The 10,437-nt window shown below is 46.5% G+C and overlaps 1 protein-coding gene and 1 pseudogene across 1 annotated transcript; one reads left to right on the top strand and one right to left on the bottom strand.

The window, feature by feature from the left end:
* Window positions 1-3,665: 3,665 nt before the first annotated feature.
* On the bottom strand, window positions 3,666-4,631 carry LOC123177948 (serine carboxypeptidase-like 50). Its single transcript, XM_044591356.1, has one exon. The coding sequence runs from the start codon at window positions 4,541-4,543 to the stop codon at window positions 3,926-3,928; it is 618 nt and encodes a 205-aa protein (XP_044447291.1). The 5' UTR covers window positions 4,544-4,631; the 3' UTR covers window positions 3,666-3,925.
* A 5,160-nt stretch (window positions 4,632-9,791) lies between these two features.
* Window positions 9,792-9,923, top strand: LOC123183783 (uncharacterized; annotated as a pseudogene).
* Window positions 9,924-10,437: the final 514 nt, after the last annotated feature.

Below are 10,437 nucleotides of genomic sequence, written 5' to 3'. Positions count from 1 at the left end.
TGTCTTCTAGCTGGGTCGCAACTTGACTTCCATTTTTTGTTGGTTGCCGGAGGGGCGGCTCTTCTAGTTTTCTGGTCCCAACTCGGGGAGGGGGGCAGGTACCCAATTTTTTGTCGAATGGGGCGGCGTCAACAGACATGGGGCCCAGTTGCATGTCCCACACCAGGCACGCAACTGCATGTCTTCTAGCTTGGTCGCAACTAGAGGGATTTTGTCTTGTCGATGGGGCGCGTCGTCGAGAGACATGGGGGGGCCAGTTACATGTCCCACACCAGGCACGCAATTGCATGTCTTCTAGCTTGGTCGCAACTCGACTTCCATTTTTTGTTGTTTGCCGGAGGGGCGGCTTCTTGTTTTTTGGTCCCAACTCGAGGAGGGGGGGGTACCCGGAGCGGCGTCAAGAGACATGGGGGGCCCAGTTGCATGTCCCACACCAGGCACGCAACTGCATGTCTTCTAGCTGGGTTGCAACTAGTCATGCAATTGCAAGCGTTGTCCCCCGGAGTATAAGATGTTCTTTTACAAACAATTTTTTTCTCAAAACTAGACTTTTTTTGCTTGGTCGGAAGGGGGCAGCTCCCCCGTGAATCCTCTACCCTCACTATGTGTCATACGAGCACCATAACACCGCTGTTTTAAACCACGCTCGCGAACACAAATCAAGCATGCTCTACCCTCACTATGTAGAGGATTTATGAAAAAATAATATTCATATACATTTGTTTACTTTCTTCTTTTTGCATTTTTTGTTTTCCCAAAGATTTAAGAAAAAATAATATTTTTGTATCTTATTCTAACAGCGGAGCTCATTTTCTCAAAAATAAAAGGAGCATATTAAGGAAGAAGAGTTACTTGTCCAGATCCTCAGACATATTTTTTTAATACTTTTTTGTGAAGGAAAGGAGTTTTTTCGAAACGGAGGCAAAAGATTTGTCCTATCGATTAATTAAGCAGAGATAATTGCCCAACAAATCAACAGAAAACAGTGACTATACACGGTGTGCTGCTGTTTTTTTCCTTTTTTTAAGTCTCCGGAATGTGGACCCAGGCTCTACTTCTTTCTAGAGGTCACCCAACGGCACATAGACACAGAGAGAGAACGGGAAAGGAAGGAAGCCGCATCACGGGGGCGGTCACATCCAAGGTTTCCGCGGCGGAAGTCGCCGGCGACGAGGTGCTCGTCGACGCCCGCGGCGAGATGCTCGGTGGCGCCCCTCCAGAGTCCTCACGCCCCGCTGATGAGGTGAGCTACGGCCCCTTTTCCCCTCTCTCCCCTCCACCCCACACAATCGCGCCCCCGTTTGCGTGTACGCGAGGCGAAATCGAGCTGCGGATGTCCATTTTTTGCAGTATAGGATTCATAATTTGTTGAGAATCACGATTCCGTGAGGGAATTGCAAGTCTAGAAGAGGGATTTTGGTGTGTTTTCGTGCAGCGGCATGGGGGGGGGGGGGGGGGGACTAGCGTGGTCGCCCGTGAGGTGAAATGGGCGCCGGTGGTGCTGCCCGACCAGAATCTTGTTGTTGACCAGAATGTTGAGATCCACCAATACCAGCCTGTGACCACAAACATGTTATGTAGTTTTATATTTTATTTGTTGACATTTTTCAACATTTTTTTGTTTCCACTATACATGTCAAAGTCAACAATATAAAGGCACTTTATAGTACCTCTTGATCAGCAGCCATCAACAATTGTGTGTAGCTCATGTAACCACTTCCAAGGAAATTCATTTCCTGCATTATTTTCCCCTTTTTGCATGTTAGAATTTGGTAATAGTATAAGTTACTTTCTTTTCTCTTTTTATGTTCTTCAGAGTTATAAGTGTCTGCAACATAGCAGAAGAACAAGTTTTTTCATGAAAAGCACATGACTTGAAGAGGGCACAAGCTATCATTTTTTTTCATGAAAGCACGTACACGCGTTGCAAATGGACTTGAAGATGTTTGAAATGCCAGTCGCGTCCCAGCTTGTTGCTGCTGCACATATTGGGCACCAACGTATGGCTGCTGCACATAGAGAGTAATGTTCTAAGTTCTTTTCTTTTTTGAGGTCACCCAAAAAAATTATGTATTTTTTCTTTCACAATCTAATGGTTTTGTTCTTTTAAAAAAAACAGCGATCTTACATGAACCGATGTTACTGGATCAACTGGGACTGGTCCACGACTGATTGGAGTTCCTTGTGCCATAGTTTCACCCGGCACCTACAAAATGAAGAGGAATCATTAATTGTGAGGTATACATTTTCTATCTTCTGTAGTCAGCAAACAAGATGTTACATATACTGTACATTTCCATCTTTCTGTATAGATCCAGAGGGGGCAGGGGCATGTATGCTTTTATATGCTTTTTCTTGTACAACCCACTATAGCAGATCTTGAAAAAAAGTTCAGTTTTCACTGTATTTGTACTGGGGTAATCATGGGAGGGGGCATGTATAAGAATTTGCTGAATTTTTACACCTAGGTAATTCTGTTTTTTTGCCCTGAAACATGAAATCAAAACAGCTCATATACATGTTTCTGTAGGGAACTGTACAGCATCAATTTCCATGACATATGTTTTTCTTTTTTTGTCTCATGCAAAGAACCATGTTCATTAGTTTATCATATTCAAAAAGTGTCAACAACAACAGCAAATTTTCAACTTCTCTGTCCAAAACAAGCATACAACCTTTTCTCTGTCCACAAACAAGCGCACTACATGTTTTTTTCAGTGTGTCCTGAACTGTATGTGTGTTGGACATACACAAAAATAGTAGCAGCATGGAAATTATTATCCTTTATGTCATCAAACCACTGAATACCCATGCTTCTAATATACTACAATTTTCTTCTTCATTTTTTTCTTCAGAGAAACTTTGAACAACATGTGAGACAAAGATGGAGTTTTCCTCCCATGAAGTTATCTCAAAGACAAACCTGCGTGCCCATCAGGAAATTTCCATACTGCTCCAAGATTGCTGCAGAAAAACAAAGGGAGAAGAAGAAATCAGAAGGTTTTCAGATCCAAAAAGAAGAAGGGAACAAGATCAGGAGAATTGAAAAAGAAAGGAGTTGCAGATGGATCCATGGACGCACAAACTCACCCTGGTGAGTTTGCTTCCCCTTATCCCTGTTCTTATCTTCATCATCTGCTTCTTTCATGTCCAAGAACAGCCGCCACCTACACTAGGGTTGGGTAGGGGAGGCAGGGACAGGGAGGAAGGAGGGGAAAGGTGGGAGGGGTGAGGACTGGCGTGTTCTCTCAGCGTGGGAGGGTGGGGGTTCAGGGTTTTTGACAGAGGAGCAAAAGTTTTCCTGTCTTTTAGCTATACATGGGCTTTCTGCTTTTTTTGTTTGTGTGTTTGGTGCGTCCAGGCCCATACAACAGTAGCAGCTTGTTGGTCCAGCCTCAACCACGACAAACAAAGTGAGAAGCCCAGCCCAAAGTAACAAACAAACAAACAGGGGGGAAACGAAATAAGCCCAGGTGCTAAGCGTTTCAACCCAGCAAAAACAGAGCTACTTAACAGGCCTAATCTGCATGCGATGACGTCAGCCGACTGAGACTTCGCGAAGTCTCAGTCGACTGAGACCTAGACACTAAAATCGCGGGAGAAATGATTTCGCGGCGGCCTCTCCCAGCAGCTATAGCGGCCGCCATAGTGGGCAATAGCGGCAAATGGCGGAAAATTTTCTGGTGGGAGAGATGATTTCTGGAGGGTTTTGCCGATTTTTTATCCATTTAGAGGGATATGTTGAGGTTTTCGCGGCAACAGCCATAGCTTAGCGGCGAGGCTCCCAGGCAGCTATAGCGCAGCTATCGCGGCTATTTCGCGGGCTATTTTAATCTATGACTATTACTGCAACAATTTTCGTCAAGACAAAAGACCAGCTTCGTCAAGCCGCAAGAATCAGGTCGCCGGCTGGCAACAGGCCGCGCTACCTCATGCCGCTTCCAAAGACGCCCGTCTGCATGACCCATCCCTCAATCATCTCCTGCGTCGCGCGCCCGTTGTCCGCCGGCACGAGGTGCCCGGCGCCGTACACCACCACGTGCGTCAGCACCCCCGACCGCTGCACGTACCCAGCGAGCTCCTGCTCCTCCCCTTCGCCGGTCCGCCACACGGCGCGCTCGGCGTCCTGGAACGCGCGCAGGCCGCCCCACTTTAGCTCCTTGATCCACGCCTCCTGCGACACGACGCCGTCCCGGAGGTCGCGGATGCCCTGGTACAGCAGCACGCGCGTCTGCCGGAGAAGCGCATCCACCTCCGGCAGCACGCTCTTCATCACGTCCTCGTACATGGCCTCTCCCACCGCGTCGCTGCACCCCTCCCACGTCACGTCCGGGAGCGCGCCCAGCGCTGCCTTGACCTCCGCCCTGTTGAGGAACTTCTCGACGCCAGCCGACGCGTACGGCCGCTGCTTGGCGAAGTCGTAGAGCGTGGCGAGGCCCGTGGCATTCTGCAGCCAGTCAAGCACGCGGGCCCGCGCCTCAGCCGCCTCCCGCCACCGCGCGGCCTCCGTGAGGGCCACCGCCTCCGCCTGCATCGCCTCCATCTCCCGCCGCTGCCGCGCGTTGACGAGGCCCGTGAAGTAGGCCGAGTCGGCGTGCGTGGCCACCTGCGCGACCGGGTGCGTGAGCCCGTTCCCGATGGCCACGCCGCGGAGGTTGATCCTCCGCCACGCCGGCAGCGTCGGGTTCGCGGCGAATATGTGCGCCCCGGCGGCCGGGACGTACTTGCCGGCGTAGCTCTCGCCCGAGAGGAAGAAGGGCCGCTTGCGGAACGCGGGCGGGTTGGCGTCGAAAAACGACTGGAGCGCGGCGAGGATGTGCGCGGCGATGGCGGGCTGGTCCCTGGGGATGAGGGCGGGCGACGGCGCGGCGCTGAAGCCGGTGCCGAGCGGGCTGTCGAGGAAGAGCAGCCCGAAGCGGCGGTTCCAGGCGAAGGGGTTGCGGGAGAGCGAGCTGCCGTCGGGCGCGTCGGCGAGGTAGGGGCCGAGCTCGAAGAGGTCGCCGACGAGGCCCGAGCAGCCCGGGCCGCCCTGCAGCCAGAGGAGCAGCGGCGTGTCGGGCGGCGCGGAGAGCGGGGCGCTGGCCTCGTAGAAGGCGTAGAAGAGGGAGGCGTTGGCGGACGGGTCGACGGAGAGGTAGCCCGAGCTGGTGGGCAGCGCCTCCTTGGGGAACACCGCCGCCGCTGCCGCCAGCGAGACGGCCGCTGCCGCTGCCGCGAGGAGGGCGAGGAGGAGGGGTGGGAGCGGCGGAGCCATCAATGGAGCGGCCGAGTTCGAGTGAGGTCCTGATGACTGTGGACTGTCTTGCACCGCCGAGTATATACCGACGAATGGTTTGGCTGGTGAAGCGTTCTGTGTGGAGCCATTTGAGCTGACTGGGACGCACGTTACTACCGACGAGTTGAAATGGAGCACGCCGGCGGACGCACAACGGAGACGGCATACTCTGGGATGTGGTAAGCGACGAGTGGAACGAGACAAGGAAGTTTACTCGTGCATACTGGTAGGTATCTGGACGACCGAGTCTAGCTAGTTTTGAAACGAATACATGAAACATTTTTTTGTGTACACATTCGATTTTTTTAAATACGTGATTAACTTTTTTCCAGACATATATTTTATATGTCAACTTTTTCATACACATTCTACATTTTTTATACATAAGGAACATTGTTTATACACACGTTTAACCTTTTTCAAAATACATGATTAACATTTTCTAAAACATATATTTTTTATGTTTACTTTCTTGCGTACACACTGTACTTTTTGTATGCATCAGAAACATTTTTTATATACATGTTTAACATATTTTAAACAAATGATTAATGCTGTTTTAAACACTTTATGTCAATTTTTTTGCATATACATTGTACATTTTCTGTATACATTAGGAACATTTTCTATATACATGAGTAAAAAATTTATATACACTTTTACTCCCTCTGTCCCAAAATACATGGCGTATAAATCCAGTCAGAAAGTCAATTCTTTCTGAATTTGACCAAATATCTAGAAGGAAATAGCAACAACTACAATATTGGATAAATAGATTATGAAAATTGATCTAATGGTCAATGTATTGATACTGATTATATATTTTTTATCTTAATATTTTTGTATATATACTTCGTCAAACTTAGCAAGCATTGCATTTTTTGAATTTATTTGACATCTATTTAGGGACGGAGGTAGTAATATTTTTAAAATTGGGATTGCTAAAATTCAGCGAACTGAGATTTAGTTTAGTCTCGAGCATAGCCGTTTAATTAATGCATTGAGATTCGTGCTTGTACAGTATTTGTCTCATGCCGAGAAGAGCACCCGTGGTGGGCTTTTGTTTGCTGGCTTGTTTTGAGAGCTGGGTATGCGTCCTTTTTTTGTCCTGGGCTAAAATACATGTGCTTACTGTATTTATTTACAGTTCTGTCCGCTCCGACCTCTCAACTTTATACTTCCTCTGTCCCAAAATTCTTGTCGTACATTAGTGTAGATACAGATGTATCTAATACTAAAACATGACTTTATACATCCAGAAAAATCTAAGACAAGAATTTTGGGACGGAGGGAGTACTATATATATGCTTTGCTGTTGGTTGTTCTGTCTAGCTTTTTCTATATCTGATCCTCTGCTTCCTCTACTTTACATACTGCCTCTGCTTGCTCTACTTTACATATTGCTGATATACTCGTATGCTGATGCTTGTTTGAATGCCTTGCTTGTGGTTATGGATTTCTTACTTGCTATGGTTATGATGTTTTATATACGGTTTTGCTACAGCTTTCTTTTTCAGGGCTTTGTGTTATTGGTTATCCTATATGCTGTTGTTTTTAATTATGAGATTTAGGGTTCTGGGGGTTGACATGCCCATTTGCTGGTTTCTTGCTTATTGGGTGCATCAGAGTTAGAAGGTTGTTCAATTAAATTAGCTTGTAGTTTTAGGTAGGCAGTGGTGGAGCTAGCCGAAAATCACGGGGAGGGGGGGGGGGCACAAATCACCAGTGTTTGGGGGGGGGGGGGGGGGCAAATGGTAAAGAAAATCTCATCTAAACCCACCTAATTTTAGGCAAATGCTACAAAAACTCATCTAAACCCTCTTAATTTGGAGGGGGGGGGGGGGGGGGTCCAACGCCCCCTGTCCTCAACATAGCTCCGCCATTGATGGTAGGCGCTTTGCTTGCTGCTTGTTCTTGTGTGCACCTCACCTTCTATCTAGGCGTTGCTTACAAAAAGTGTTCCTCTTTTCTTGTGCTTTGCAGGTGCTGTTGTTGGTATCTTCGGCTGCTTTCCTACCTGCCATTCTATTGGTCATCGGCTCTCCGTCTTTCAATCAAGGTCTGTTTGTTCACCTTGTCCTTGTTCTTACGCCTTGTTACATTTTGTGGTGGATTGCTTGATAATTCTTGTGTTGAAAATATGAGCAATTTACCAAATAATTTTTTTAACAGAAATATTAGATAAAGCATGACTAATATAACAGAGATAAAATAAGTCATGCTATCTGACAGATAGAAGATAAATAGCATCTGCATATATGAACTAGAACCAAACATATCTAGAGCAGACACTAGAGCAATAAACTGTGGCAGAACCTCAAACAGAAAAAGCATGAACACGTACGCTACAGCAGCAGAAGCACTGGTCTTGGGGTCGACATCCTCGCCGATCATGTCGTCGAAGAGGTTGTCGACGTTGGGGAAGAAGTCGTCGTTGGGGAAGTGATTGTTGGTGTCTGGAGCGTCCGCGATGAACCAGTCAGTAGTCGCGCAGAGCGCTCCCCAAAAAACTTATCACCCTTCTCCCGTACAGGACTCAAAGAGGTGGGGTTTCGGAGGCCTACTGTCTCGACCTGCGGTGCACGCCACAAGCCGGGATGGGGAAGATCGTAGCAGCATCTCAGAGATTGGAACTCGGTGGCGAGAGGGAGATGATCTTCTGGTGTGTCTCTTTAGAGAGGAGCGACCTCTCTTTTATAGACACACTAGATCATGATGGCGCGCGTTGCCGCGCCCGTCTATTTCTACAGTTGACCTGTAGGAAGTATTGTAAATATATGGAGACACATAAATATGTAAAGGTGCAAAACATTCAAATTAATTAGCATAAACTAATCCATATGTTGGTCAATAATTGATAATTGGCGCAAATCAAAGTACGTATTGTGATGCATGTGTGTCTCATTGAAAGAATGATAGAAATATGTGAGAATATAAGAATTTGGACACAGATATTTAATAAAATATGAATTGTTAACACTACACTTGGACACCAAATTCAGATATAGAAATCAGACAGCAAAAGACAAATTATAACAATAGCAATTTTGAGGAGGGGCATTAAGCATATGGAGATTCATCTCCTAGTTGTAGGAATGGAATTAATTTTTAAGAGTCAAGTGTGATGAAATACATGAAAAGATATACAGTGAAAATTGGATGTTATTCTTCCCGATATCAACTCGCTAGGAGGATCTTACAAAGAAAAAGTTTTATGTACCTTGCTTCCCTTTGAATCTTTGTGTAGTCTACCAGCAAATCATCTCCAATCGCAGATTATGCATTAGTTAGTGGATTTAATCTGCAAACAATGCCATTCATTCTCAACATAGATTGCTCAACTTCGGATGATATAACCACCAAGCTTAATATATTAATGTCTCAAACCGGGCGCATGTACTTACAAACAGTACTGAGGTTAATGAATGGGCACAACTTATCTATACTCACACAAATGCTTCTTTTTGAGTCCTTGGGGAGAGAATATACAAAAAGAATAATGGAACAGAACAAACTATTCTTTTGTTACTGTGTCTCCTCGTTAGAAGGAAAGGTTTCAGATATGTATCAATAAGATGAGTAATTATACAACTAAGATTCATGAAATAAAAAATCTGAGAAAATATGAGACTGCACGTTTTCAGAGATATATAGCTCAGTTTAACAGGGTAGGCAAAGTTCATTGCAATTAGTTCATAGAATGTTTAACTATATCTCTTGGTCAAGAAAAGCAACCTAACTTGATGTTTTGAAGCTCTCAATTATTGGACATTGTCATTAGTGAATAATAACACAAAAAATTACAAAGTGAAAGTCGGCACAGCCAACAGGAAAAAAGTCATGTGCTCATCTCCATACCTGTACCTGTACGCTGAGCAATCTAATAAAAATGCTTTCTGGTTTTTCTTCAGAGGATGTGCCACTCCTGATCAACAAAACATTGATTTTGGTGGTGCATAAGTTATCTCACCTTAGAGAATATGCGCTGCTAATAGGTCTAAAAATAAATAGATGTTTTTCCTCTCCCTCCATGGAGTTGCAGCACCTTCATGAAACATCAAGGAAGGCCTACAACACCAGCAGTAGCAGGCTAGCAGCAACATACGGTGCAAATTTTACTTCAATGCTACCAGTATACATTCCAAAAGGCCAGTGGATAAAGAAAATGTGGAAAATATGCAATCAGTTCTTAATGTTTAGATCTGTAAATATGAGTGGCCCCAAAGCTATGATCAAAGCAGCTTGAGGAACATGTGTCAGGCAGAACACTGAATATGTTGCATATATCAGACCAAGCACATGGCAGAATACCTCGTTGATGCAGCGCCCAACCCTTGGCGCTAGGAGCATGGCTTAGCACTAGTAGAAAAAGGGGCTTTCGTTCGGGCCTGGCCAGCCCATTAGTCCCGGTTCTGCCACGAACCGGGACCAATGGAGGCATTTGTCCCGGTTCGTGAGCCCAGGGGGCCGGCCGGGGCCTCGTGGGCATTGGTCCCGGTTCGTCTGGGCCCATTTGTCCCGGCTCTTGGCACGAACCGGGACCAATGGGCCTCTCTCCTGGCCCACAACCATTGGTCCCGGTTCGTGGCATGAACCGGGACAGAAGGATGGCCTTTAGTCCCGGTTCCAGCCACGAACCGGGACAAATGAGTTGCCTATATATATACCCCATCGCCGGCGGGCAGAGCACTCCACAGTGCTCTGTTTTTTGCTGGCCGGCGAGGAAGGGCATTTGGGTGCTCTAGCTCACCTCTTATGCATGTGAGGTGTTCGATGAAATGCCCGAGCCACACTAGTTAAGCTTTCTCCTCTCGAAGCTCGACCTCCGAGCTCCATTTTTTTCGAGATTTGTCTAGGTTTAGCGGTCCGTCACGCCCCGTCCTCGTCTTCACCGCCGTCGATCGCCCGCGCCGATCTCGTCGCCGGCACCACCGTGGTGAGCCTCTTGTTCTTATCTTCTTTCTGAAAGAAAAAAATCTTACTTTAGATAGATACTTGTCTAATTTTCTTACTTTTGACACACATAATTATATATAATGCACGCAGATGAACCGGCAATGGATGTACGGTGACAGACACACCTCTGAGTACATTAAGGGCATGCATAATTTTCTCGAAGTGGCTGAGGCAAACAAGCAGAATGGTTTTATGTGTTGTCCATG

This window comes from Triticum aestivum, chromosome 1D (genome assembly GCF_018294505.1).
Source record: "Triticum aestivum cultivar Chinese Spring chromosome 1D, IWGSC CS RefSeq v2.1, whole genome shotgun sequence".
In the NCBI taxonomy this organism is placed as follows: Eukaryota; Viridiplantae; Streptophyta; class Magnoliopsida; order Poales; family Poaceae; genus Triticum; species Triticum aestivum.
This window is presented reverse-complemented; position numbering and strand designations above follow the sequence as displayed.